We start from the raw sequence: 25,058 nt of genomic DNA, 5'->3' as shown, positions 1-25,058 counted from the left end.
GGGGATCCCATTTGATCCCATGAATGTGGCCCTTTGGCCCATCCTACATGCATGTCATGATTCATGATGGGGTCATTCTCCATGGACCCCATCATGATGTATTTAATGATCTACTCCATCTTAAAGTCATCTAGACCCTAAGGATCATGTTGGGATGACATCCCAACCATCCATAGCAATTATAGATCATGCATGTAGTGATTTTATGCTGCATATACAATCAATGTAGTTGTATGGGTATGATTCACTCTTGGGAGGGCCCACTAGTGGCGAAGCCCTACCCCCATGGCCTGATTACTCTCTTTTCTTCTTCTCTTTTCTCTGATGTATGGATGATAATGTGTGTATGACCCATTTATAGTGGGCCTTGGATGTCCCAAAATAAATAAAAATAAAAATCCAGCAAGGTGGGATGCTCTTACCACCTAACTCCATGATCATTGGACACCTTAATCAATGCATGCAAGTGTCCTAATCTCAGTATGTGATCTAGACTTATGTGGGGCCCACTGGGGAAGGCCACACACCCTTTTTATGGTTGAGATTATTGAAATATAAGCTGATGTGTCCAGCCATGTACTGCTGTCCAAAAACCTGGACTGTTGCATGGACTGTCATGTTCAATCTTTGGCATGGATTTTTTTGGATCATGATTGCCATTATTTTCTTTATAATTATGGGGTGTAATGAGAAGGTGTGGACCCCACCGTGAGGTGTGATGGTTCATACCTCAGATGACCATGAAATGGTACCCAAAAAGGAGGCTCATAGGAGTGGGCGGTCCACTTTGTTGGGCTGTCCAGCCCACATGTATGGAGGGAAAACATACACTTCAGCTTGGTTTCTCTAAGGGATGGGCCACTTTTATGGACCCCACCTTACTTTATTTTATGAAGAAAATACTAAACCTCCATTTTTCCCCTCTTGGATGAAGGTTGGGGGACAGCAACATCTCTTCTTGGACAGATTGAAATTCCTAATTTAATTAAAATATTTATGAGTATAAAAAAATCATAAAATTTTGCAGAGAGGTGGTTCACTCATGGTAGGACCCACCTACAAAATTTTGGGGCCAATGGACACCTGTACATATCATGGTGGTGGCTGGACCGGCCCATTATAATATGGTGTCCAGATCAGTCCAATTTTCTGGACAGTCTGTTTCATTTAAATAAATTAAAATATTTTTAAGTGTTAAAAAATTCTGAAATTTTGTGGGAGTGTGACCCACCTATAAAAGTGTCACTCTGCAAATTTTTAGGCCCAACGGACAATCGAGCTGACTGTGGTGCGGCCTGCAAATTTGGGTCAATTTGGGCCAAATACCCAGGCCCATATGGGACGCCCCATGTGGGCTACCTGCTGGACTTTAGTCTAGCAGTGTGGCCCACCTACTCCCTTCTATAATATGATGTAACCCTATATGGTGGGGCCCTCTGACTTGATAGCTGGATCACTTAGGCTGATGTCCTAATCAAATGAAACAATTACTAGACTCCATAAGCCCATAAACCCGTTGGGTTAAAAAATCCAGCAACTTGTTATAATTATAATTGGCCTTTGGGCTGAAATTTTGAGGGGTGGGGCCCACCACATTGTGAAGACCTTAGAGAGAATAATTTATACATTTGGTTCCTTAAATGTTAGGCTTGATAAATGCACTTTTGAGGCCCATCACAGTTGAATTTAATCGGGTCCATAAATGTAGCTGGTTGTTGAACTCTTTAGGCCCAATTGGGCTAGAACTTTCCAGATAGGCCCATTGAACTCTTGGGCCATTTTTACCATACTATTGTGTTGGGTTAGTGGGCCGGATTACACAAGTAGATGAGCCGTTGGTTGCCCACCAAATCAACTTTAATACTTGGGCCGGGTTGTAGGCCCAACTTACTTGACTAAGAGCATGACATTTGCCCATGTGGTTTGAGCAATGGGCTGCCCACTAGGCCACCACAATATATGAGATTAGTGGCCTTTATGTTGGGCCCTAACCTTTCCCCTATGGGCTCATAGCGGTATATGTGGGTTAGGCTATGTGTGTTTTCCTTTGACCTATGTTGTAGATAGGCCTTGGGCTGCCTTTCTGAAGCCCAACACGAGTATTTGTGATATGATTATGGCTGCCCGTTTTTTATTTCTGATGTTGCGTGGGCCTTAGGCCTTGATCCATGTTCAATTAGAGATGGGCTAACTCTTGTGGACCAATTGTGGTTGGATGTCCACATTGGTGGCCCTAAGGTAGGCCCATAGGCTTCTATAGGTGGTTAAAGGCCCACCATAAACCCTTGCTAGGCCCGTTTCATTTATTTAAGCCTATACCATTAGTTTCGTGGTCCTTAGTCTAGGTCCTTAGTCTTGTGGGCTACCCCAGGTATATGGGCCCCCACTAGAGGTTGTATTCCTTATGAGGAATTGGTTAAGTACTTAGACCCTTCATAGTCAGGTAGAGAGTTCATCTTCGCCTCATCGGCACCCCTATTCATTTTCATGGGCCACTCCCATACGCATCATATGCATGCTTGGTTGAGGTATGATTGGTCATGGCTGTGTCATTGTGTAGGACATGTTGCTATCTCCCCAAGAGATGGATGCTTGGAATTGATGCATGGGTAATTGTGTGATTCATGCATCTGACATTGCATAGCCTGTGGATATCCGCCCTTACTTCATCAGGGCCTTACCTCCACAGGGGTATTCGTGGATGGCCGTATGTATGGACACCGAAAATATTAGTTGAGCATACCGGGTGCATAGGATGCTCATGGGTGAAATTCTCAAAACTTCCATGGTACCAAGGATCTGCTCCAACGCCATGACCGGGTGGAATACATGAGCGCATGAGGGCCTTACATAGTTAGGCCGCGACTCCCACTGTCGTGTAGTCGGTTGGATAAGGGTGTGGCCTTACCTGCCTGGTGTGGGGAGGCATTGCTAGGCTGAGTCTGACCAGCTCATAAATGGGTTTGCTACCTTCAGGCCTTGTTGGTGATTGGTTGTCCACAGGCGGGTAGTGAGGTCTCTTACACTCGTTTGACTATGCGGGGTCTGCATAGCGGCAGTCATTCAGAAATGTAATGGACTCCGGTGATTTTCTTGTGATTGAAAATGTACTTGTCTTATGGTTTGGATATGAGCACTGACATTACTTGCATCGCATTAACATTTGTTGTACAAGCCCTCCTTCATACATTGCTTTGGTATGTCACCCATTACTTATTACATCGCGTTCATGGTAAGCGTTGGTAAGACTAGTGATATGTTCATTGATCATGCTTCTCTCCTTATACCTCCTACTATTCTTCTGTGTATCATTGTCACACACTTACACCACCCTCTAAGCTTTTATAAGCTTATGTACGATTGATGCGTGCAGGAGACTCTAGGTAGGCACCGTAGCAGCAGAGCGTGGAATAGAGTTGAGTAGTGAGGACTCCGGTGTTGTTGATTTCTCTCTTTTTTCCTTTTATTCTCATGCATGTCCTTTTGGACCTTTTGGATGATTGTAAAAGTTCAAATTTTTAGTTGATTTTGTGATGTGTGCCTTTGTTATCCTGAGATGTACTTGCTGTGATCTTGGGTATGCTCGCATTGAAAATGATTATACTGTTATGAAAATCCTCCTTGTAGGATCCCAGGATCGGAACCTACCTCAGGAGCCAAGAATGGGGTACTACGGAGGTTGTTGCGGCCAGAACCGGCCATCGGGTTCCTTGTGAGTCCGGTTACCGAGTCTGGGGTGTGACAATAATCGATCAACAATCTCTTGAACTAGTTTTCAGATTTTCCGAACTATAGTACTTAGGTTAATAAGGTTATGATGTATGTAAATTCCTTGACATAGTTATTAATTAATGAATGCAGGTTGGTCATCTTGATTTAATTAGCGGTGGGCCTATGGAATTATTGGATAAAGTTTACAATTTGTTTTTATTATTTTAATAGGAATCTTATATTTTAACTCGTTTGATTGTCCAACAAATTTATTTTTATTAATAATATGTGAGTGAATCCCAACATACCTTGTATATGTATAGTTAAGAAAGATTATCATGACTGCGATGAATGATATGTTATTATGCTACCATGCTAAAGTGATTGGTTAATGTGTAACGCCAAATGATTATCCCCCATGGTGAAAATATATGTCATTGCATTCATGAGCTATTTATTTCCCCTCACATGAAGAGATATACACGACGAGATTGTGTATGTTAATGTATGGTGTATTGGGCATGCATTACAGTGTTCACGTGCTAATTCCTATAAGCCTACTCTAAATGACTATATGCACAACTTGTACCCTGGTCATTGGATAATCGATTGGTTTAATTGATACTAATGCCCATTATAAATAGAAGTCTCTCAGTGAGTAAATGCTGGCCTTGCCCATGCCTACCTAGTATGGTAGAAGCCTGTTACATACATATTCAACTTGATAGATATTCAACTTAAGCAACTGAACCATTTTCCTCTTTAGATAAAAAATGAAGCAATTAAAAATTTAATGTGATCCACACTACATGAAATTATGGTTATTGACCATTAAAAACATCATCAAACTGATATTTATTTTTTACTTTCATCCTGATTCTTGTGTTCTCATCAAAAAGTTGCTGGTAGACGAACATTAAGCTGGACCGTCTGATTTTATAAACGGTGGGCTTCCAACCACCGCTGTTTCTTGTATCGCGGTCAACATGGAACTTGAACATAGTTCATTTTTGGCATTATGTCGTAAAATGATTGTAAAAACGGACGGACGGCGTACATACATCGATATCGATATGGGTGTCAGGACCGCACCCACCGAGCTAGTTTCCGGGCTCGCAGGCAATTTTCGGAATGTGGTCGGTGCTCGGTGGGCTCCACCATGATGTATACGTTTCATCCATGCCGTCCATTTATTTTTAGAGATCATTTTACAATATGAGACCAAAAACTAGTATATCACAACGTTAAGTGGACCACATTACAGGAAACAGTGTTGAATGATCGTCGACCATTAAAAAACATTTTGGTGCTATAAAAGTTTTGGATCAAGCTGATTTTTGTTTTTTTCCATTCATCTGGGCTTGTATGACCCAATCAACATATTGGATGTCAAATAAAGGGTACAGTGGGCCTTAGGAGGATTTTGATGGTGGATATCCAATCACCATTGTTCTCATATGGTGTGGTCTACCTGAGATTTATATAGGTCTCATTTTTGGGTTCAAGCCATAAAATCTTCTGTAAAGATGGATGAAACAAATACATCATTATGGGCCCCACAGAGCACCGACCACCAGCCGCGGGGCTGGTGTCAGGGGGAGTTGCCAATCCGTTCCCCCAATTTTCGCTCTCCTCACTTCCACCCACCAATCCCAACCACCCATCAAAACTGGTAAACAAAACGTAGCTTAACATCTGCACAAGTCTCAACGCTCTGGAACCATCTGGACCCTCCTTGACTCCCATTAACGGTACTCGCGCATGTGAGATGGTAAACGGGCTTGGGTATACATTCGTGCAAGATCCGGGCCATCGATCATGATCTAGCCACTATGAAAATGCTCTGGCCGCAGTTAGACGCGTGTCCACTTCAGATCCAAGCCACACTTGCACGTAAAAAAATGGCTGTTAGAAAATAAAACCAATTGCCCTACACAAAAAATAAATAAAAATATCACTTGTCTTCTCTTCCACACGATGTACGAAAACAGAGATTTTCTGGGTCCATCGACGATGAACGGCCATACATCTCACACACGTGCCAATTTTCCGCGTGTGGAGTACGCACATTCTGCTATCTTCACCTCACTCGCGTGAGTCGATCCCCTCTCTCTCTCTCGCTCTCTCGGAAGTCTCTGGAAACCTTACTCCGTTAAAACCCTCTCTTTCTTTTCCTCCTATCAACCAGCACAAGGGTTTCCGAAACCATTTATCGTTTTTCCCGCGTTACCAATCCCGGAAAACAAAAACCCAAACCCCATTTTTCGTTGGAGTTCGTCTACTTTGGTTTTTTTGATCGGCCATGGACGAGGATTTCGACCTTCCAGCGGCGGAGGAGATGGGTCTTCCAGGAGAGAGCACGATTCTGAAAGTAGGAGAAGAGAGGGAGATTGGAAAGGAAGGATTGAAGAAGAAGCTTCTCAAGGAAGGAGAAGGATGGGATACGCCCGAGAATGGAGACGAAGTCGAAGGTAGCTTATCTTATTCTACTCTGTTTCCTTTTCATTTCATCCGTTCTTGCATTATTTTGTGAGGTTTTGTGAATTGGGTCTTTGTTGGATTTGCAGTTCATTATACTGGAACATTGCTTGATGGGACCCAGTTCGATTCGAGCCGAGATAGGGGGTCGCCGTTCAAGTTCAAGCTCGGTCAAGGTGGGAAGTTGGGTGTTTGATCTATTTATTTTTAATTTTTTGCTGGGCTTTTCACTTCAGTATCTGGGGTTGGTTGTTTTCTATTTGTTTTTTACCTTTCTGTTTTTGTTAGTTTATCGGCCGGGTAGCGATGTTTTCTGTTTGTAGTTGTTGTCTTTCTCTAGCATTTAAAAAAAAAAAGAAAAGAGAAAAGAAAGGAAGCATGGTAGGTGTTGATGCAAAAGTCTGGTTCGTCCTCTTAGACCTTCGTATACCTGCACTGAAAGAGGACAAAGGAGACCCTGGCCTGAGCAGGGAACCCTCCGATGCCTAAGTCAGGCCTGGATTCTGGGTCTAAATGTATTGAGGAGTTTTGAGAAAGAATTTTTTGCATACCTCACAAGACGATGGAGGTTCCTCTTTTATAGCTGCTGGACCATTTAATCGTGCGAGGATTCTTCTCCTGATATCGTGGGCGGGATCCTCTCCTGGTATCATGGAGATCGGATCGTGCCCGTCTCCAGTCTTCATCCGATCCCGTGATCTTCGGGGTCGGGGATCTTATCCCAAGATATTCGGGATGAAGCTTTATCTTGCGCTGGCCGATTTGATAAGAAGATCAGCCCGATGCATGCCCGGATTGCTGATGTGTCGTCCGAACCGACTTAAGAAGATCGGCCCGATGCATGCCCGGATCGCTGATGTGTCGTCCGAACCGACTTAACTTTTGTCTCGGTTTAGTGAACCATGCCTGGAATCTGACACATCCTTTGGCGACCCGAGGCATTAAGTCCGAGTCTCCGAACTCTGTATCTTTTGTCCCCAACAGTAAGCCCCATTACTCCGTGTGTTTCATATTACACTTAGGAGTAGCGAGTTTTGAGTCGGCTCATAACTTAGTCCGAGACAATAAGTAGTCATTTAATGCATTCTGTGTCGCCTTTGACGGGAGATGATTCGGTTTCTGACATCGCATGCGCCGACAGCCGTCAAATCGCTCACCCGCCAATGAGGGTTGGACACGTAGCAAGGGCATTATTATTGTTAGTCGACGTGCGCCACGTGTCGAGTGGAGGAGTCGATGCAGGCGTCGAATCATTTCCCCATTAATTGCTTCCGCCACATGGCAATCTTATAAAATGGTGGGGGTCCCGCATTTCGAACTTCTACTGCCATTCCCGCTTTGCATTTTCTTTGGAGCTTTTTCGGTCTTTCGTCTTCTTCCTTTCCTCTTCCTTAACTGTCAGCGGCTCCTTTCGCCATTTCCGTTTTCCTTCCTCCCTCCGGTGAGTCTCTCCTTCCTCTCTATTTAGTGATAATGGCAGCTAGAGGTTCTCGAAGTCCCCAGGAGGGAGTTTCCGGAGATGAAGGCGAAGCGCAACGTTTTTGGAATGTTGCGGAATCGCCTTCCTTACTAACAGAGATTGCAGTTGATGCGAACGCTGCTTTTCTTTCTGAGAGGGTTACTGAAGTTCCGGCGGAGCGCCCTGCTTCCATTGATCCTTCTCGTGGTGGGTTGTCTTTACTAACCCGCCCGGGAAGGCCTAATTTTTCAAGGGGCATGGAGGAAGAAGAGGAGGAGGAAGAGGAAATATTGATTGCCGAAGGAACCTCTGGGTCGGTTCCTGTTGATAAGTCGAGACACGCCGAGTCTGAAGGAGAAGGATCGGGGGATGATCTAAGTGGCCCGGTTCCTTCAGTTTTAACTGAGGCGGATTTAGACAGAATCCGAATCGGGTATCACATCCCCGAATCGGTTATCACTTATCTCCCCTGTCCGAATGACTTGCCGGATCATCCTCCTGCTGGGGCGGTCGCGATCTACCAAGTCTCAATGCAATGCGGCTTGCGCCTGCCCCTTCAGGCCATTGTCCGGGGAGTTTTATCTCGTATTCAGATTGCTCCGAGGCAAGTAGTTCCGAATGGGTGGAGGAACTTATTCGGGTGTGCGGTGCTGTGGGTTGAGATGGAACAGCCACCGCTAACAGTCGACGAATTTCTCCACTTATACCAAGTGCGCGTGAACCCGAACTACCCTGACTTTTATGTCTTCGCTGCTTGGCGGGGCGGAGGCGGCTCCCTAATAACTGACCCTCCCACTTCCAACAAACATTGGAGAGAACGTTGGTTCTGGGCCTGCGGTCGCTGGGAGACGGCTGAGTCCGGGTCCTACGAGGCTCGTGTTCCTCGGGCGTTCCAGAGAGCAGGTGACTTGGGTCTTCTCTCTTGCCCTTCTTTATTTTTGTAAGATTCTGAGTCTGACGGGCTTGTGTCTGCAGGATATTCCGAAGAAGCGGCAAAAGCTCGGCTCCAGTGCTTCAGCTCGGATCAAAGAGTTGAGGACGTTGGATCCGGCAGACAGGTTCTGGAAGGTGCTCTTACAGCCGGAGCGTCTTCATCTCGCAGGTCTAGACTCGGCCGTCACAGGTAACTGAAAATGTATCTTCATGTATCTTCTGAATTTTTCCTGACTTCGTTTTTTTTTTTTAATTTTCAGATTTGCCCGAAGCTCGACCCCATCTCAGGATTGTTCCCGAGTCGGCCCCCTCGGAAATGACTGAAGCTCGTCCTCCTCTTAGGGCGGTTTCGAAGTTAAAGGCTCCTCCGCGATCGGTTCTTCTGTCGGAGCCTCGGCCGCCGAAGAGACAGAGGGTGGTGCGGAAGGAGAAGGAGCCTGCGAGTTCTTCTGCCCCTACTGTCGTCGTAATTTCTGACCCTGAAAAAAGGGCGGAAGTGACGGTGGCCGCAGCCTCGGAACCTCAGGCGGCACCCGACTCGGGACACGTTGCGACGGATGTTCCGAGACAGGAGGAAGAGACTAGGGCTCCGTCTTCCAGAGGGGAAGAAGAGACAAGGACTGCATCCTCCAGAGGGGAGGAAACGAACCAAGAAGGGCCGTCCGTCCTGCAGAAGGTGGTGTCGGGGATGGTTCCCTGGGCCTTAGCCCATGGGAGCGAAAAAGAGTTCATCAGTCTCTACAACGCTCCTTCATCGTAAACCGTCGGCCATGCAGCAAGGGTGCTTTTCGAACTCGCTCCCTGCTTTATTAAGGCCAGCAAAGAGTTATCTTCGACTCATCGGCTGCAGACTCTTCTGTCGGAAGCCGAAGGGCGACGCGAGGATGCCGAAACTCGGGTCGGCGTTCTGATAGGCGAGGCGGCCCTTGCCCGGAAAGCTGCCGAGGACGCAAAAGCAGAGGCGGCCTCCTCCAGGAGAGCCCTTGATGAAGCGCAAGCCGAGGTTACTCGGGTATCGGCTCTCCTTTCCAGAGCTGAAGAAGAGAACCGACGAGTTCTCGCAGTCCATGCCTCCTGTGCAGATGACTTGGCTCGGGCTAAACTTGAGGCGGCGGAGCATGTTCAGCAGGCCAACGAGAAGACTCGGGAGGCTGAGAAGGCTAGGGACCAAGCCGTCTAAGCTTTCCTTGAGTCAGCGGAGTTCGAGGATGAGAGGGATCGCTTGTTCCAAAGCGGATATCTGGAATGTGTCAAAGACATAAAGAAATCTTTTCCTGACCTTGATCTCTCGGAAATCGAGGGAGGAGGAGCCTCGGAATCCGAGAACCCGGACGCCGCTGCTGAAGTCACTGCTGGGGATGAGGTCGGCACATGCGAGAATGCTTCGGGTACCGCTCCTACTGGAGGACAGTAATCAGGGCCCCTTGTGTTTTTTTTTTTTTAAAAAAAAAACGATGTATTCACATGTTGTACTCGCATGTGGTTGATGAATGAAAGAAAACGCTTAGTTTTATTCATTTGACTTGACTTTAATCTTCCTTAGTTCAGAGTCTTTAAACATTGAGTACCGAGCTAAGGATAGTAAATCTTGAGGTGCTCAGCGTTCCAAGGATGAGGCAATGATTGTCCGTTTAGATCTTCTAGCCGATACGTTCCTGGTCGGATGGTGCCCGAGACGATATAAGGTCCTTCCCAATTGGGTCCCAACGTACCCGATCCAAATTCCTTGGTATTGGAAAATACTTTTCGGAGAACCATATCTCCCATTCGAAACCTCCTGATCTTAACTCTGGTATTGTAGAACCGAGCCACTTGTCGTTGCCGTGCCTCCGTGCGCAGCCGCGCCACTTCCCTTTGTTCGTCCAGAAGGTCGAGCCCGAGTGTAAGGAGTTCTTCATTTTCTTCCGCATTGAAAGAAGTGACTCGAGCCGAAGGTAATCTGATTTCAACGGGAGTGACGGCTTCCGAGCCATACGCGAGTGAAAAGGGAGTTTCTCCCGTGGCGGTTCGAGCTGTAGTTCGGTAAGCCCAAAGAATTTTCGGGAGCTCTTCGGCCCATGCTCCTTTGGCCTGGTCAAGTTTGGTCCGAAGATGTTGCTTGATAATCTTGTTAACCGCCTCAACTTGTCCGTTAGTTTGAGGATGATGAGGTGAAGAATAGACGTTTCTGATTCCGAGGTTGTCGCACATCTCGCGAAAGCTCCTATTATCAAATTGCCTTCCATTGTCTGTAATAATGGTACGGGGTACTCCGAATCGGCAGATAATGTTTTTCCATACCAACTCGGTAATCTTCTGCTCGGTTATTTTAGCTAATGACTCTGCCTCGGCCCATTTCGTGAAATAATTCACTGCTACCACAACAAACTTAGTCTGACCTTTTCCCATAGGGAGTGGACCTATGATGTCGACACCCCACTGTGCGAAGGGCCAGGGACCAGTCATCGGCGTCAGTGCCTCGGGGGCTTGCCTCGGAATTGCCGCGAACCGTTGGCATTTGTCGCATCTTTGGACGAGCTTGCGAGCGTCGTGTTGGATAGTGGGCCAGTAATATCCCTGTCGTAGGACCTTGTGGGCAAGAGATCGCCCTCCAGAGTGGTTTCTGCAGATTCCTTCATGGATTTCACGTAATACATAGTTCGCCTCGCTGGGTTTGAGGCACCGCAGCAATGGAGCGTGGTAACCTTTCTTATAGAGGGTTCCATTGAGTATGGTGTAACGGGAGGCTCGGATCTTAACTCGTCGAGCCTCGGCACGATCTCCAGGCAGCTTTCCCTTGTCAAGGTATTGGCGGATTGGATCGACCCAGGATGGTTCCGAGTCGATTGTATTGACGGCCTCGCTAATTGGTTCATTTATACTCGGCTTATCGACGTATTCGACAGGGACGGACCTGGGTATATCATCTTCATCGGCGGAGGCGAGCTTTGCTAATAAATCGGCTTTGCCATTTTCTGTACGAGGGATCCGAGCGACATGACAGAGTTGAAATCCATTGATAAGTTCTTTCGCTTTCTCCATGTATGCTCTTAATTGGTCTTTCCGTGTCTGGTATACACCGGTAACTTGATTAACAACCAACTGAGAATCGCTGAAAATACTTAGGTGCGTGACTCCCATGCTAGCGGCGAGTCGGAGGCCGAGTAACAATGCTTCATATTCTGCTGTATTGTTCGACGCTTGGAATCCAAGTCGCAAGGCATACTGTATGTAGGTATGATCGGGAGTTTCTAGCACAACCCCGGCCCCACTGACCTTCGAGTTGGAAGAACCGTCGACAAACAGTTTCCAGGGAACTGCAACATCCTTTGGCATATCGTTGACCGGGAGTTCGGTTGGTGGTGTTCCCTTGGCAATAAAATCAGCTACGGCTTGCCCTTTGATTGCTACATTCGGTTTGTATTGAATGTCGAACTCACTTAGTTCGATAGCCCACTTCGTGAGTCGGCCGGAAGCTTCTGGTTTTTGCAATACCTGGCGAAGCGGAAGATCGGTCATCACGATGATGGTATGGGCATGGAAATACGGCCTGAGTCGGCGAGAGGAAGTTATTAAAGCCAAGGCCACTTTTTCCAAGCTTGGGTATTTCGTTTCAGCTGGCAATAATGCCTTGCTGACGTAATAAACCGGCAGTTGCTTTCCTTCGGATTCTCGTATCAAAGCCGAGCTAACCGCTGCCTCGGATACTGCTAGGTAAAGGAGCAGGGACTCCCCTGATTCGGGTTTTGATAAGAGAGGTGGAGAACCGAGATATGATTTTAATTGCTGGAATGCCGCTTCACATTCTTCCGTCCAACCCATTGTTTGTCTTCCTTTCAACTGTTTGAAGAAAGGGAGACATTTATCCGTGGCTCTGAACAGGAACCGATTAAGTGCTGCGACTCGTCCAGTCAACCTTTGGATGTCCTTAATGGTTTTAGGGGATTCTATATCAATCAAAGCCTTTATCTTCTCAGGGTTTGCCTCTATTCCTCGCTTACTAACCAAGAAACCGAGGAACTTTCCAGAGCCCACCCCAAAAGCACATTTACTCGGATTCAGCTTCATCCGAAACTTTCGGAGGATGAGAAACATTTCTTCCAAATCATTCACATGATCTGCCGCGTGTATACTTTTGACGAGCATGTCGTCAATGTATACTTCCATGGTTCGGCCTATAAGCCGAGCAAAGATTTTGTTAACTAATCTTTGATAAGTTGCGCCGGCATTCTTCAGACCAAATGGCATTACTCGGTAACAATAAAGGCCTTTGTCAGTGACAAAGGTAGTTTTTGATTTATCTGTTTGATGCATTGCAATTTGATTATACCCTGAATATGTATCCATGAAACTAAGGAGCTCATGTCCGGCGGTACTATCTACTAGCTGGTCTATCCTTGGAAGCGGAAAGCTATCCTTCGGGCAGGCTTTATTTAAGTCAGTATAGTCAATATAGACTCGCCACTTCCCGTTGGATTTCTTCACAAGCACGACATTCGCGACCCATTCTGGATAGTGTATTTCTTCTATGAAATTAGCCTAGAGGAGTTTGTTGACTTCTTCTTCAATGATGGCGTATCGTTCAGGGCCGAGCGGTCGTCGCTTCTGTCGGATCGGTCGATATGACGGATCGATGTTGAGTCGGTGAGTTATCACAGAGGGGTCGATCTTGGGCATATCTTCATGACACCAGGCAAATACGTCGGCGTACCTACGGAGCAGGGCTATCAGCTTTTCTTTCAAGGGGGTCTGTAAAGACGAGCCAATTCGTATCGTCTTGGATCCATTTGTTTCGACCAAGGGGACTGAGATAAGATCTTCGACCGGCTGCCCTCGTTCATGACTCTCGTCCCGAGGGTCCAATGATTCGATCGTTGATATGTTGATCGGACTTTTGCCGGCGGTTCCCTTTACAGCTATCATGTAACAACGCCTCGCATCTTGCTGGTCTCCTTTGACAATTCCTACTCCCGACTCAGTCGGGAATTTCAGTGAAAGATGGTATGTGGATACCACGGCCTGGAGGAGACTCAATGAAGGTCGGCCGAGTATTGCGTTGTATACTGAGGGTTGATCGACGACCAAGAATTCGATCATCATAGTCGTCTGATGTGGGGGACTACCAGCAGTGAGTGGTAACGAGACAATCCCTTCGGGCAGTACTTGTCCTCCGGAAAAACCGATTAACGGGGTCCGAACTGGGCGTAGCATGGATCGTTCGATCCCCATTTTGTCGAACGCCTGAGTAAACAACACGTCTGCAGATGACCCCGTATCGACGAGTATCCGGAACACTTTTCGGTTAGCGATAGTCAGGGTGACAATCAACGCGTCATCGTGGGGGTGATAGATACCTCGGGTATCTTCCTCTGTGAACGAAATGCAATATCTTTCCCTTTTCTTCTCCTTCGGTGGCCGATCTATAATCATTAGCTCGGACTTAGGCTGACTAAGTTTTCTCGCATGATTCCTTCGAGCATTGTTCGAATCGCCCCCACCTCGCGGACCACCGATAATTGTCCGGATTTCTTCTATAGGCTGACTCTCGGTCGGACGTCCCTTGGTCGCCCCAGCTTTAACCACATGTTCTTTGAGTCGGCCGTCCTTTATGAGTCGTTCGATCTCCTCCTTTAGGTGACGGCAATCACTCGTGTTATGCCCGTGATCACGGTGATAATGGCAGTATTTATCCTTGTCCCGCCGATTAGGATTACTCCTGAGCTTACTAGGCCAGTTGACAAAGCCTTCGCCTTTGATTTCCATTAATACCTGCTCCTGAGTCTTGTTCAGGGGGGTGTATGTGGAAAATCTTCGATCTGGTCGTTTGCCTGATCTTCGCTCATCATACGCTTGATCATCCTTGCGTTTCCTTCCTCCGGCCCAGTCGGCTTCCTTTTTGGCCGACTTTTTGACCAAAGTTTTAGTTTCACGCAGAATTCGCGTTTCTTCGGCGTTTGCGTACTTATCCGACCGTGCCATAAATTCCGCCAGAGTATCGGGCGGAGTTTTGTCTAGAGATGCCAGGAATGGTTTATTTCTAACTCCTTGCATGAGCGCATTGAGAGCCGTTTCTTCTGAATGTTTTCGAACCTGAAGGGATTCGAAATTGAAACGCTTGATATAATCTTTCAATAGCTCTCCCTGCTTTTGAACGATGTTGTTCAGATGTGCAGGGGGCTTTAATTTCTTTTTTCCGCCGATGAAGTTAGTAAGGAAGGCGTTGCTCAGCTCAACGAATGAGCTGATGGACTTTGGTTTCAACTGTTTGAACCACAGTCGAGCTACATCGGTCAATGTAAGAGAAAAGACCCGACATATTACTGTATCCGAGGCATCGTAGAGCTCCATATAGGTTCTGAAGCATTCGATATGCTCCGTCGGGTCGGTCTTGCCGGTGAAAGGAGTGATTTGAGGTAACCGAAACCTTTCGGGCAACGAGCCTTCATTACCGAGTCCACAAAGGGGGACGCCTTTGCTTCGGATCTGGCCGAATACATATTCCGGCCATGCTTCATGTCCGCCATCTCTTTCGCCATTTCTTCCCGCACTTCTCTTTTAAAATTCTGAATGTCGGCTTTCCAAGGTTCACTGCTCTCTGCTGTGCCTTCCATGGAAGGGCGGTTGCGCCTTCTTCGCTCTATCTCGTGTCGAAGATCGGTCGGGGGCAGGGAAGCGTTGGCCGACTGCGCTGGAGATGGTTCTGATTCGCCTTGGGGTTGGCTCGGCCGGAAAGATTGCGGCGTGGAAGGTTGAGGATCAACCGCCGCAGTCGGTACGTGCGCTGTCTCTCCTTGAGGATGCGGGAGTGGCTGCATTTGCTGCTGATACATTCGTTCTAGCATCTGCTTCATCATATTCATATCAGACCGGATTTCTTGAACCTCCTGGTCCAACCGCCTATCGTTGCGACCCCGCTGATTGTTGCTTGTTCTGGTCGCTCCTCGTTGGCGGTTGTTAGGTGGGTTCTGGGCTGCGGGGACCGCGACTGGACCCGCTGGCCCTGTAATCGCAATCTCATTCAAATCTTCTTCTGGGACCGTCCTTCTAGTCATCACCATGGAATTCAATATAGAAATACGAGATGACTTTTATGTACGGTTCCCACAGACGGCGCCAAACTGTTGATGCAAAAGTCTGGTTCGTCCTCTTAGACCTTCGTATACCTGCACGGAAAGAGGACAAAGGAGACCCTGGCCTGAGCAGGGGACCCTCCGATGCCTAAGTCAGGCCTGGATTCTGGGTCTAAATGTATTGAGGGGTTTTGAGAAAGAATTTTTTGCATACCTCACAAGACGATGGAGGTTCCTCTTTTATAGCTGCTGGAGCATTTAATCGTGCGAGGATTCTTCTCCTGATATCGTGGGCGGGATCCTCTCCTGGTATCACGGAGATAGGATCGTGCCCGTCTCCAGTCTTCATCCGATCCCGTGATCTTCGGGGTCGGGGATCTTATCCCAAGATATTCGGGATGAGGCATTATCTTGCGCTGGCCGATCTGATAAGAAGATCAGCCCGATGCATGCCCGGATTGCTGATGTGTCGTCCGAACCGACTTAACTTAGATCAGCCCGATGCATGCCCGGATTGCTGATGTGTCGTCCGAACCGACTTAACTTCTGTCTCGGTTTAGTGAACCATGCCTCGGATCTGACACATCCTTTGGCGACCCGAGGCATTAAGTCCGAGTCTCCGAACTCTGTATCTTTTGTCCCCAACAGTAGGAATCCGAATTTTAGAAGTTGAAAGATGAAGATAAAAAATGGATGTCGATGTTGAAAATTGCAGTCTTCAATTGTAGGCTGCGTTTTGGATGGGGCGTGATCCAAAAGTTACATTCGTCTGATTATTGTGAACTGTTGGCTGTCAAATGGATGGGTGTGGTTACTAGTCCAATTTGAATGGGAAATGGCTGATGATTGGATGGTTAGGATTGTTGGATGGCATTAGGTCGGTCCAATTTGTGGGCACTATTATGGTTGGGGTGTGGTCCAAAAATTTCATTGATCTAATGATCCTAACCATTTGAACTTTGGCCATCAAATGGATAGACATGGTCAATGGTCTAAGTATGATGGCAAATAACTGATGTTTGGACAGTTATGATTGTTCGACTTCTGTGATTTTTGGGCCATGCTTCATAAGATATCCATCCGTTTGGAATCAACATAGAACGTACGCTAATTTATCTTAAGCATGATTGGTGGACTGGCGTTTCTTGCATATTCAAAAATCTTGCTTTCACTTCAACTGCAGTTCAATACTGTCTATTGTATGATCTATACCATCTCCTCGATCGAATTCTTCCGGTTGTTGAAGTGAGCTCCTTCCAAAAGGCCATGGAATTTTCATCGGAACAATTTGCTTCACAGTATGCTTTGGATTTGAATTTAAAGCATAGACAGTGAATCCACATTGTTTTGTCTGCTATCGTTTTTTTAATTATTTTAATTATTTTTATTTATAAAAAAAACATTGTTTTGTCTGCTTCACTTAGGATTGATGTGACTAAACTCCAAGGCTGATGCTTTTTTTTTTGAAAGATAACTTGAATTAAAGACGAAAAAAAAAGAAAAAAGAAAAAAAAGGACACTGCTGAGGAGGCAGGCCCCTATGATGAAAGGAAAGAAGGATCTACATTAGTCCCAATCCTTTGGGACGTCCATTCAGCAATGAAGCATTTAACATGAGATGAAACTAAGTGGGCTGGCTTCGCCTCATTCTGAAAACACCTCTTGTTTCTTTCAATCCAAAGCGCCCACCACACGGCCAAAATACCCATACGCCAAATCCTGGAATTGTTTTTACGAAAGCGAACCCCGTGCCAAGCTTTCAGAAGCATGTCCACATCTTTGGGAAAACACCAACTAATCTTGAAACAAGAAAGCAAGGCAGACCAAACTGAATACGTGAAGGAACAATGGATCAGCAAGTGGTTAACCATCTCTTCGGAAGACATACAGCATAAACAAATATTTGGAAGCAAGGCTGATGCTTTTTACCCAGGCATTAGATTTATTACCTTAGTATGTTGTAAATTAAAATGCTGGGTCAGGTGGACCCATATATGATGACATGGATCATTGGTAGGAGGGATTCACTATGGATTGTAAATGCCCCTAGTATGTCCTGGATCATCCTGACCCTTTGAATGAGGTCCTGCAAAATGGACTGCATGGCCATTGTTAACTGTTTACGTCCATATTGCATGTCCTTTTTTTGTGTTATTATCTAATCATGATTATTTTCACAGTTCCATGTAATTCATGTTGGGTTCCCTATCTGACAATCTTTGCTGATCATGGGTGGGCTCACTTTGTGAATTGGAATTCCTGCCAAAATAAGGCAGAAAGGTCCATTGTACAACTCCAATTATATTTGAGACAAGGTTACATTCTTGCATGGGTCAATGCGAATCTGCTTGAGAACATGGATTTTGAGTAGCAGTCTTGGAGAGGGACTGCCTGGAGACTGAAACTGGTGGGACTTGCCGTGACATTCTGTTTTGGTCTCTTGAGGTCTGTTCTGGTGAGTTGTTTTGTTGCGGAGTGTGCTGGATGGCTGGAGGTTTAAATGCATTGATTTGCCTCATGATTCCTTTTTATTGAAAGTAACAGTGTCGTAAATTTGTCCAGTTAAAATGATTCATTAGGCCAGGTGAATATATTTGAGGCAAATGACTTGCATCTTCTTTTTTTTTGTTTTTTTAAAAAAATAAAAAATAAAAAACCTCGTGGTAAAAACATGTCAAACAGACATGCTTTGGAATTTTAACTGTAAGTTTCATTCTGCCTGCGAAGTCATCTGGCTGACTGGCTGTGGTGGAGTTCTAGGGAACAATACTATAAATTACTGGAGCATGCATATGTTCTTGTGTTCATTGTTATACTTATATGTGATAGTTACAAGGGAAGAAGAAAACGCCCTAGTTTCACATTTCCTAACTGCAGCATGTGTGCCTCACCATCTTACTTGTGAGGTCTGTTTTTTCTTTCATGATAGGCCAAGTGATCAAGGGATGGGATCAAGGAATCAAGACAATGAAGAAGGGTGAGAATGCCATCTTCACCATTCCTCCTGAACTGGCCTATGGCGAGGCAGGCTCTCCACCAACCATTCCTCCCAATGCCACGCTCCAATTTGATGTCGAGCTGCTCTCATGGTCCAGTGTCAAGGACATTTGCAAAGATGGAGGCATCTTCAAGAAGATTCTCAAAGAGGGAGAGAAATGGGAGAACCCAAAAGACCTCGACGAAGTCTTTGGTATATATTTTTGCACCCTGACTTGAATCTGCAGTGTAAGAAAATATGGTTTGCTGAACCGGGTGGCTCAACTTCGTCTTTATTATCCTTCTGCAGTGAAATATGAAGCTAGGCTCGAAGATGGAACTGTCTTCTCCAAATCTGAGGAAGGAGTGGAGTTCACTGTTAAAGATGGTTAGTTCCTGACATGCTTTTGTTGTCAATGAGAACTTTGTTGTGGGAGTTGTTTGATTTTTGACATATGGTGTGGTAATGCCGCAATCAGGGTATTTTTGTGCTGCACTTTTGAGAGCTGTGAAAACGATGAAAAAGGGAGAAAAGGCGCTTCTCACTGTGAAGCCCCAATGTAAGCTTGCTGTCCTGAGCTCTCTCTTTTGAGGCCACATTGATGGGAATTCTCTGTGAATCCTAATGTTCATCAATCATTTATCTGATGTCCAGATGCATTTGGGGAGAAGGGTAGACCAGCTTCTGGCAATGAAGGTGCGGTTCTGCCCAATACAAGTCTTCACATTGAACTCGAGCTGGTTTCTTGGAAGACAGTCACAGAGGTTACACCTGATAAGAAGGTCTTGAAGAAGATCCTCAAGGAAGGAGAGAACTATGAGCGCCCAAACGACGGAGCTGTTGTCACAGGTAAACATCTCAGGAAAAAAAGAGCCATATGTGCATTTTGGGCCAGTTAGAAATTTGAAATGTGCAGTCTCTAAAGTTGCTTTTGATTCTTCCAGTGAAACTGATTGGGAAGCTGCAAGATGGAACTGTGTTCCTTAAAAAGGGCCATGATGAGGAGGAGCCATTTGAGTTCAAGACGGATGAAGGTAACATCAGTTCTCTTGCATAAATTCGTGCTAGATTAGGTGTAACATGAGATCTGCTGGCATTGCTATTAATTTATTTCATTGTTGCTCACCTCTTGCTCCTTTTCTGTCAGCCATTTTGTTTGTTCATCTAGTAAGTCCTACAGTGGATGGGATGCCATGCAGCAAAAAACCCACCGATGGGAGATCATCTTTATCTATATAATGGGCAGTGTAGAACAATATTGTACATCTCAACTTTATGCAGATGATGAAGATTTTCACCCTTTTTTTTTTTTCCCTTTTTCACACGGCCCCTCAAATTAGAGTCTACCAGATGAATGGTTTTGATCATGGATCGATGACCTGTCTGAGTCAGATGCAACTCACCTGAGTTGACTCGGACTATTGAGTCTGACTGGATACTGCGAGTTAACATTGAAAATATGGGGTGACTTGGCCTGACTCTGCTGAGTCAGCCTCCAACTTGGTCAAATCATGACTTGACTCATGACTGAACGATTTGGTTTGAGTCACTGAGTCTCAAATCCTTGGTTTGGATCAGCATGTGGCTAGGTGCAATAGAGGCATGTAATAAATGATGGGAAATGCTTGCAAATTCTTCTAGTATGGATGCATGTGCTAGGCTGCTAGCTAAACATGATGGGGATAACCTTTTTTTTTAACAGAGCAAGTTATCGAAGGACTCGATAGAGCAGTGATGACGATGAAGAAGGGGGAGGTTGCATTGGTGACAATTGCACCAGAATACGCTTTCTCTTCAACCGAATCAAAGCAAGAATTGGCTGTGGTTCCCCCACATTCCACTTTATGTTACGAGGTTGAGCTTGTCTCCTTTGTGAAGGTCAGTAATATTTCCTATCTTCCATTTCCTTCTCAAGTGTGTATTCCCCTTGAGTGGGAGATTGAGAAGCGTAACAATGTTGGCCCTGATGATTATCTTACAGGAGAAAGAATCATGGGATATGAACAATGAGGAGAAGATTGAAGCCGCTGGTAAAAAGAAGGAAGAAGGAAATGCTTTGTTCAAAGCGGGTAAATATGCGAGGGCTTCCAAGAGATACGAGAAGGTAACATTACTGGAGCAAGTTCTTCATTTTTTTAGACATTCCGCCAAGTGGATTTTTTCTTCTTCTAATTTTTCATGCTCATTTGAATTTTAGGCTGCGAAGTTAGTTGAACATGACAGTGCATTTAGTGAAGAGGAGAAGAAACAGTCCAAAGTGCTGAAGCTCAGCTGCAACCTTAACAATGCTGCCTGCAAGCTGAAGCTTAAAGACTACAAACAGGCAGAGAAACTGTGCACTAAGGTATGTTTGAAATTGTTATGAGAAATTATCTAATTCAATATCTATTGTCTGCATTTTTTTTGAAACCCTAACAGTTTGATATGATGACATTTTTTTTTTTGGTCAACTTAAAAGTGTCCACTAACATCTGCTGGGTCAGTTTGGGTCAACTCGGAGACTTGTCCGAAAGCGTAAATTGATAATGGTCTTAGCATAGCCTGATATCTTGACTTGTGGCACTCTATAGTAAAAAAGTATCTATTTAAATAGATAAATGATCAGGTATAGTGGTTGTATCATTTTTTCTTGAGAGGTATTTAGCGGTTGTATCATAAGTTGCCGTACAACCATATTTTCCTGCCAATAGGCACAATGATGATCACTTAATATAAAAATCAGGCTGATCTACTTATTGAGTTGAGCATACACCATAACATTACACTTAGTCATACAATTGGCTGTCCATCAATTTTGATTTTTTGTCCTGATTGATGAGTGGATTGGTCTTGATATTCATATAGGTGATCATCAAGGTGTGGCCCACCTGTTTAATCGCTTGGATATTCTATAGATGTGACGTGTTGGCAGAGAAAAAAAGGATGTATCATAACTTGTGATACAACAGTTGTATCTGACAATGGAAATTGCTTTGATGAAAACGGCCGAAATAATAGTGTCCATTATGCTGGTCATAAGACTCATAACAGCTGACATAATGGCTTATATTGGTTACAGATCCTTGGTGTTATGGTCCGTTCTATTTGGGTGTCAAACGAAGCTCGACAGTCGGTAATTATTAAAAAAAACATCATTCATTGCATTATAAAATACAAAAAAAAGACCCCTCGAGTAATTATTTAAAAATGAAAGCATTCATTCTAAAATAGAAAAAAAAAAAAAGAAAAAAAAGAGGCCTTGTACAACTTGTGCCAGATCTGGGCTGGCTTTTGGTTGTAGCCTGCAGAACATTTTGTTGTCTTAAAATCAGGTTGATTTCAGTACTTGGGGTAGGCTACACATGCATTAGAAAATGAGGTGGTTGGGAGAAAGATGACCTGTGGGCCACATTCTATGTCCAAATGGAGTGGTCTGATTGTTGGCGCAGGAGTAAGTTCATGGTGGGCCCACTGAATGAATGGCCTGGATTTGGCACTCTTCCATGTGCAAGATGATCTCTTCTCCATCTCACCTAGAAGAAAAATATACTGTAGGGAGGAGAAAACCATGAAGAAGAAGATGGGGATTCTGATTGAAGACAATGTTGCATGGAAAGCCTGTCTGTTAACTGAAAAGAACCTTTATGGGGTACCGGGAATGACAAAAACACTTTAGTAGAAGACCTGCTTCATAAACACATCAAGTAATCCTTCAAATAAATAAATAAATAAATAAATGAACTCATCGAGTAGTGTGTAGATGGGCTGGTGGAGACTGTAGTTTGTGTGAGTGATCCATGGTTCAATCTCTGGAGTGTTACCTTTCCAAAAATAAATAAATGCATTGAGTAGCCTCAACCAACTCGGCTCGAGACTCAATGAGTCCGTCTATAGTCCTCTGAGCTGGTGCGGTGAGTTTCTTTCCCATGGATTACATACTGATATGCTACTTAACATCTCTGACAAAAGTAAGAATGCTAGCTGTTTAAGTAGCTATTATATGATATAATGCTTGCTGTTTCAGTAGCTATTTATATGCTCTATATCATACTAGAGGCTATTTGATACATGCTCCGAAGGCAGAATTCTGATTTTTAACCCTGAACTTTGTCTTTAGCTAATTACGCTTTGGGCTAACGTGTGGGCGGACTTGTATTTGCCAGGTGTTGGAGATTGAGAGCAGAAATGTCAAGGCTCTCTATAGAAGGGCCCAAGCATATATCCAGCTGGCCGACCTTGATTTGGCTGAGCTTGATATCAAGAAGGCTCTTGAAATTGATCCTGACAACAGGTATTGGCATATGCTCAACTCTCCTTGATTACCTCTGCTGCCTTTCTGCATACATTTTCAAAATTGCCCTCGATGCTCAAGGGGCAACAATTTCATCTGTTCATGAGTACTGGTTTTCTGTTACTGACAGGGATGTGAAGCTGGAGTACAAGACATTGAAGGAGAAGTTGAAAGAGTATAACAAAAAGGAGGCGAAGTTCTACGGAAACATGTTTGCTAGAATGAACAAATTAGAGCAGCTAGAATCAGCTAGAATCCAATGTGAGTACCCCAAGCAACTGCACATTGTTTGATTGATTACAGCTTACTTGCGGGGCCCTCCTTTTGGTTATTCAAGCCATTCATATAGTTGGCCTCTCTCTCCTGTCCAGGGAAATATTCTCAGATCCATCCCATATTGTGGTGGTCAGATAACTGGCTTAGATTACTGGAGGGTTCTTTAGGGCGCTGTCAGTAGGTGGGGTGGCTGGGTTGGGGTCTTTCCGGGTCCAGGTCTTTTGGGTCCTGGTCTTGTTTTTGGAAGGTCAGGCCCTCGATCTTGAGTACCCATTGGGTGTTTGGACCTGGTTTTCATTTAGGTCCATGTCAAAGACAGGCATCCACATGGTCATGGCCACCCCGAATGGATGCATTAGGTTGCACACGTGTGCTTTTTTTGACACTGTGTAGATAGACTCTCTTACATTTGTGGCTGAGCAACCTTGTCTGCTGCTAGAATTATTAATGTATATCCAATGCACTATTAAAACCAATCCAACTAGACCTGACCCATATCCAGGTCCAAGATGGTGGACCTGACCCGAACCTGACAAGACCCCTCTTTTAACTAGGTCCAAGATGGTGGTCTAACTAGACCTGATTTTTATCTGGTCCGAGAAGTTTGGACAAACACCTGTTGAAAGCCCTACAACCATTGAGTACCACATGGTCTTTGAATGAATAGTGAATTAATAGTTTTCTGACGGCCCTATCTTCATATTGTTTTCTGCACTGCAGAAATCTGGAGGCCAGGCCACGGAGCCGGTGGGCATTGACAGTGCAGCTTAAGCCTTGGAAGTCGGTTGAGAAGAATGTGTGTGTGTGTGTGTGTGAGAGAGAGAGAGAGAGAGAGAGAGAGAGAGAGGCTCCATTTTCTACGCCTGGAGGAAAGTCCATTAAAGGGATTTAATTTGATCGTTGTCTAAGAACCAGTATTTTAACACCTGTAGGGAATAATACATTTTATACAACTGAAGAATGAGGTTTGTGGCTGTAGTTTCTCTCATTGGATTGGTGTGTGAATTAAATCATTTTGAAGTTTGTACTCCACTATGTTCATGATCATAAGCTAGAATTTGTCCATGATCATGCCTACTTGAACCATCCACAAACGTACCAGTATGCAATTAGCGTTCCAAGCCTCCACCAGCAGGCCAGTAAAAGCTTTGGGCATGTTTGGATGCCACTAAAAGTCTGTATATATACTGTATGATGCAGGCAGCGTTTGGCCATTTTATAGGGTTGAAAACTTGAATATTACCAAGGATATGGGAAGATATTTTAATGTAATGAAAGGTATACTTGAATATTATGAAGGATATGGGAAGATATTTAAATGTAATGAAAGGTATTTTGTGAATTGAAAAATGTGAAGTTCAATATTTTGAGGTCAGGGCAGGCAATTAAAATGCAACAAAAGGTATTTTGGAAATTAAAAGAAATGTTGTTGGTGTTTAAGGTATGGTTTAGATTCACCTACACAGATAAAAGATAATAATGGGCTGAACAAGTCAGGGCATGTAATTTGAGTAGTGGAATAATATGATCGTGCATGCATCAATAATGGAGATTCCATATAATGTTTGGTCTTCCCCACCTTAAACCTTTAGGAAAACTTGAGATTGAGCTTTTTATTACATGATTGAGTTTGTTTTCATCACATCTATTTAATAAAAATGAAGGTAGGAGAAACATATCCATTACATTTCTCTTTTTTAGAGTTTTAATTATGTGTAGGAACTACGAATCAAGTGTCCCATTCAAAATTTATCTAAATTTTTATATAATGATCACAGCTATAGTGTAGTTCTTGAAATTGCTCAATATGAATAATTCAATATTAGGTAAGATAAAAAGATCGCGTGGCCATGTGATAGGAGTCTTACAGTGTATACCATTGATGTAACTAAAGATGAGATTACT

At 44.7% G+C, this 25,058-nt stretch overlaps 1 protein-coding gene and 1 long non-coding RNA gene across 2 annotated transcripts; both read left to right on the top strand.

Moving 5' to 3' along the window:
- Positions 1-5,833: 5,833 nt before the first annotated feature.
- LOC131246799 (70 kDa peptidyl-prolyl isomerase-like) lies at positions 5,834-24,183 on the top strand. Its single transcript, XM_058247211.1, has 13 exons — positions 5,834-6,182; positions 6,279-6,365; positions 18,560-18,820; positions 18,917-18,994; positions 19,086-19,166; positions 19,262-19,456; positions 19,552-19,641; positions 20,310-20,485; positions 20,589-20,711; positions 20,805-20,951; positions 22,750-22,877; positions 23,008-23,138; positions 23,874-24,183. Coding segments are annotated over exons 1-13 (1,668 nt in total). The 5' UTR covers positions 5,834-6,013; the 3' UTR covers positions 23,876-24,183.
- LOC131246800 (uncharacterized) lies at positions 6,372-17,013 on the top strand. The gene is made up of 2 exons (XR_009171507.1): positions 6,372-6,574; positions 16,282-17,013. It is a non-coding gene; the product is annotated as an uncharacterized LOC131246800 (long non-coding RNA).
- Positions 24,184-25,058: the final 875 nt, after the last annotated feature.

Source organism: Magnolia sinica, chromosome 5 (assembly GCF_029962835.1).
Source record: "Magnolia sinica isolate HGM2019 chromosome 5, MsV1, whole genome shotgun sequence".
NCBI lineage: Eukaryota > Viridiplantae > Streptophyta > Magnoliopsida > Magnoliales > Magnoliaceae > Magnolia > Magnolia sinica.
Note: the sequence above shows the minus strand (reverse complement) of the source record. Positions and strands in the feature narration are given on the sequence as shown.

What these genes read in the sequence shown, in the direction of transcription:
- LOC131246799 (XM_058247211.1), top strand. Translation starts at nt 6,014, where the DNA reads ATGGACGAGGATTTCGACCTTCCAGCGGCGGAGGAGATGGGTCTTCCA. An exon ending in CAAGTTCAAGCTCGGTCAAG is followed by an intron (nt 6,366 to 18,559) that starts GTGGGAAGTTGG and finishes CTTTCATGATAG; the next exon opens with GCCAAGTGATCAAGGGATGG. An exon ending in GGAGTTCACTGTTAAAGATG is followed by an intron (nt 18,995 to 19,085) that starts GTTAGTTCCTGA and finishes TGCCGCAATCAG; the next exon opens with GGTATTTTTGTGCTGCACTT.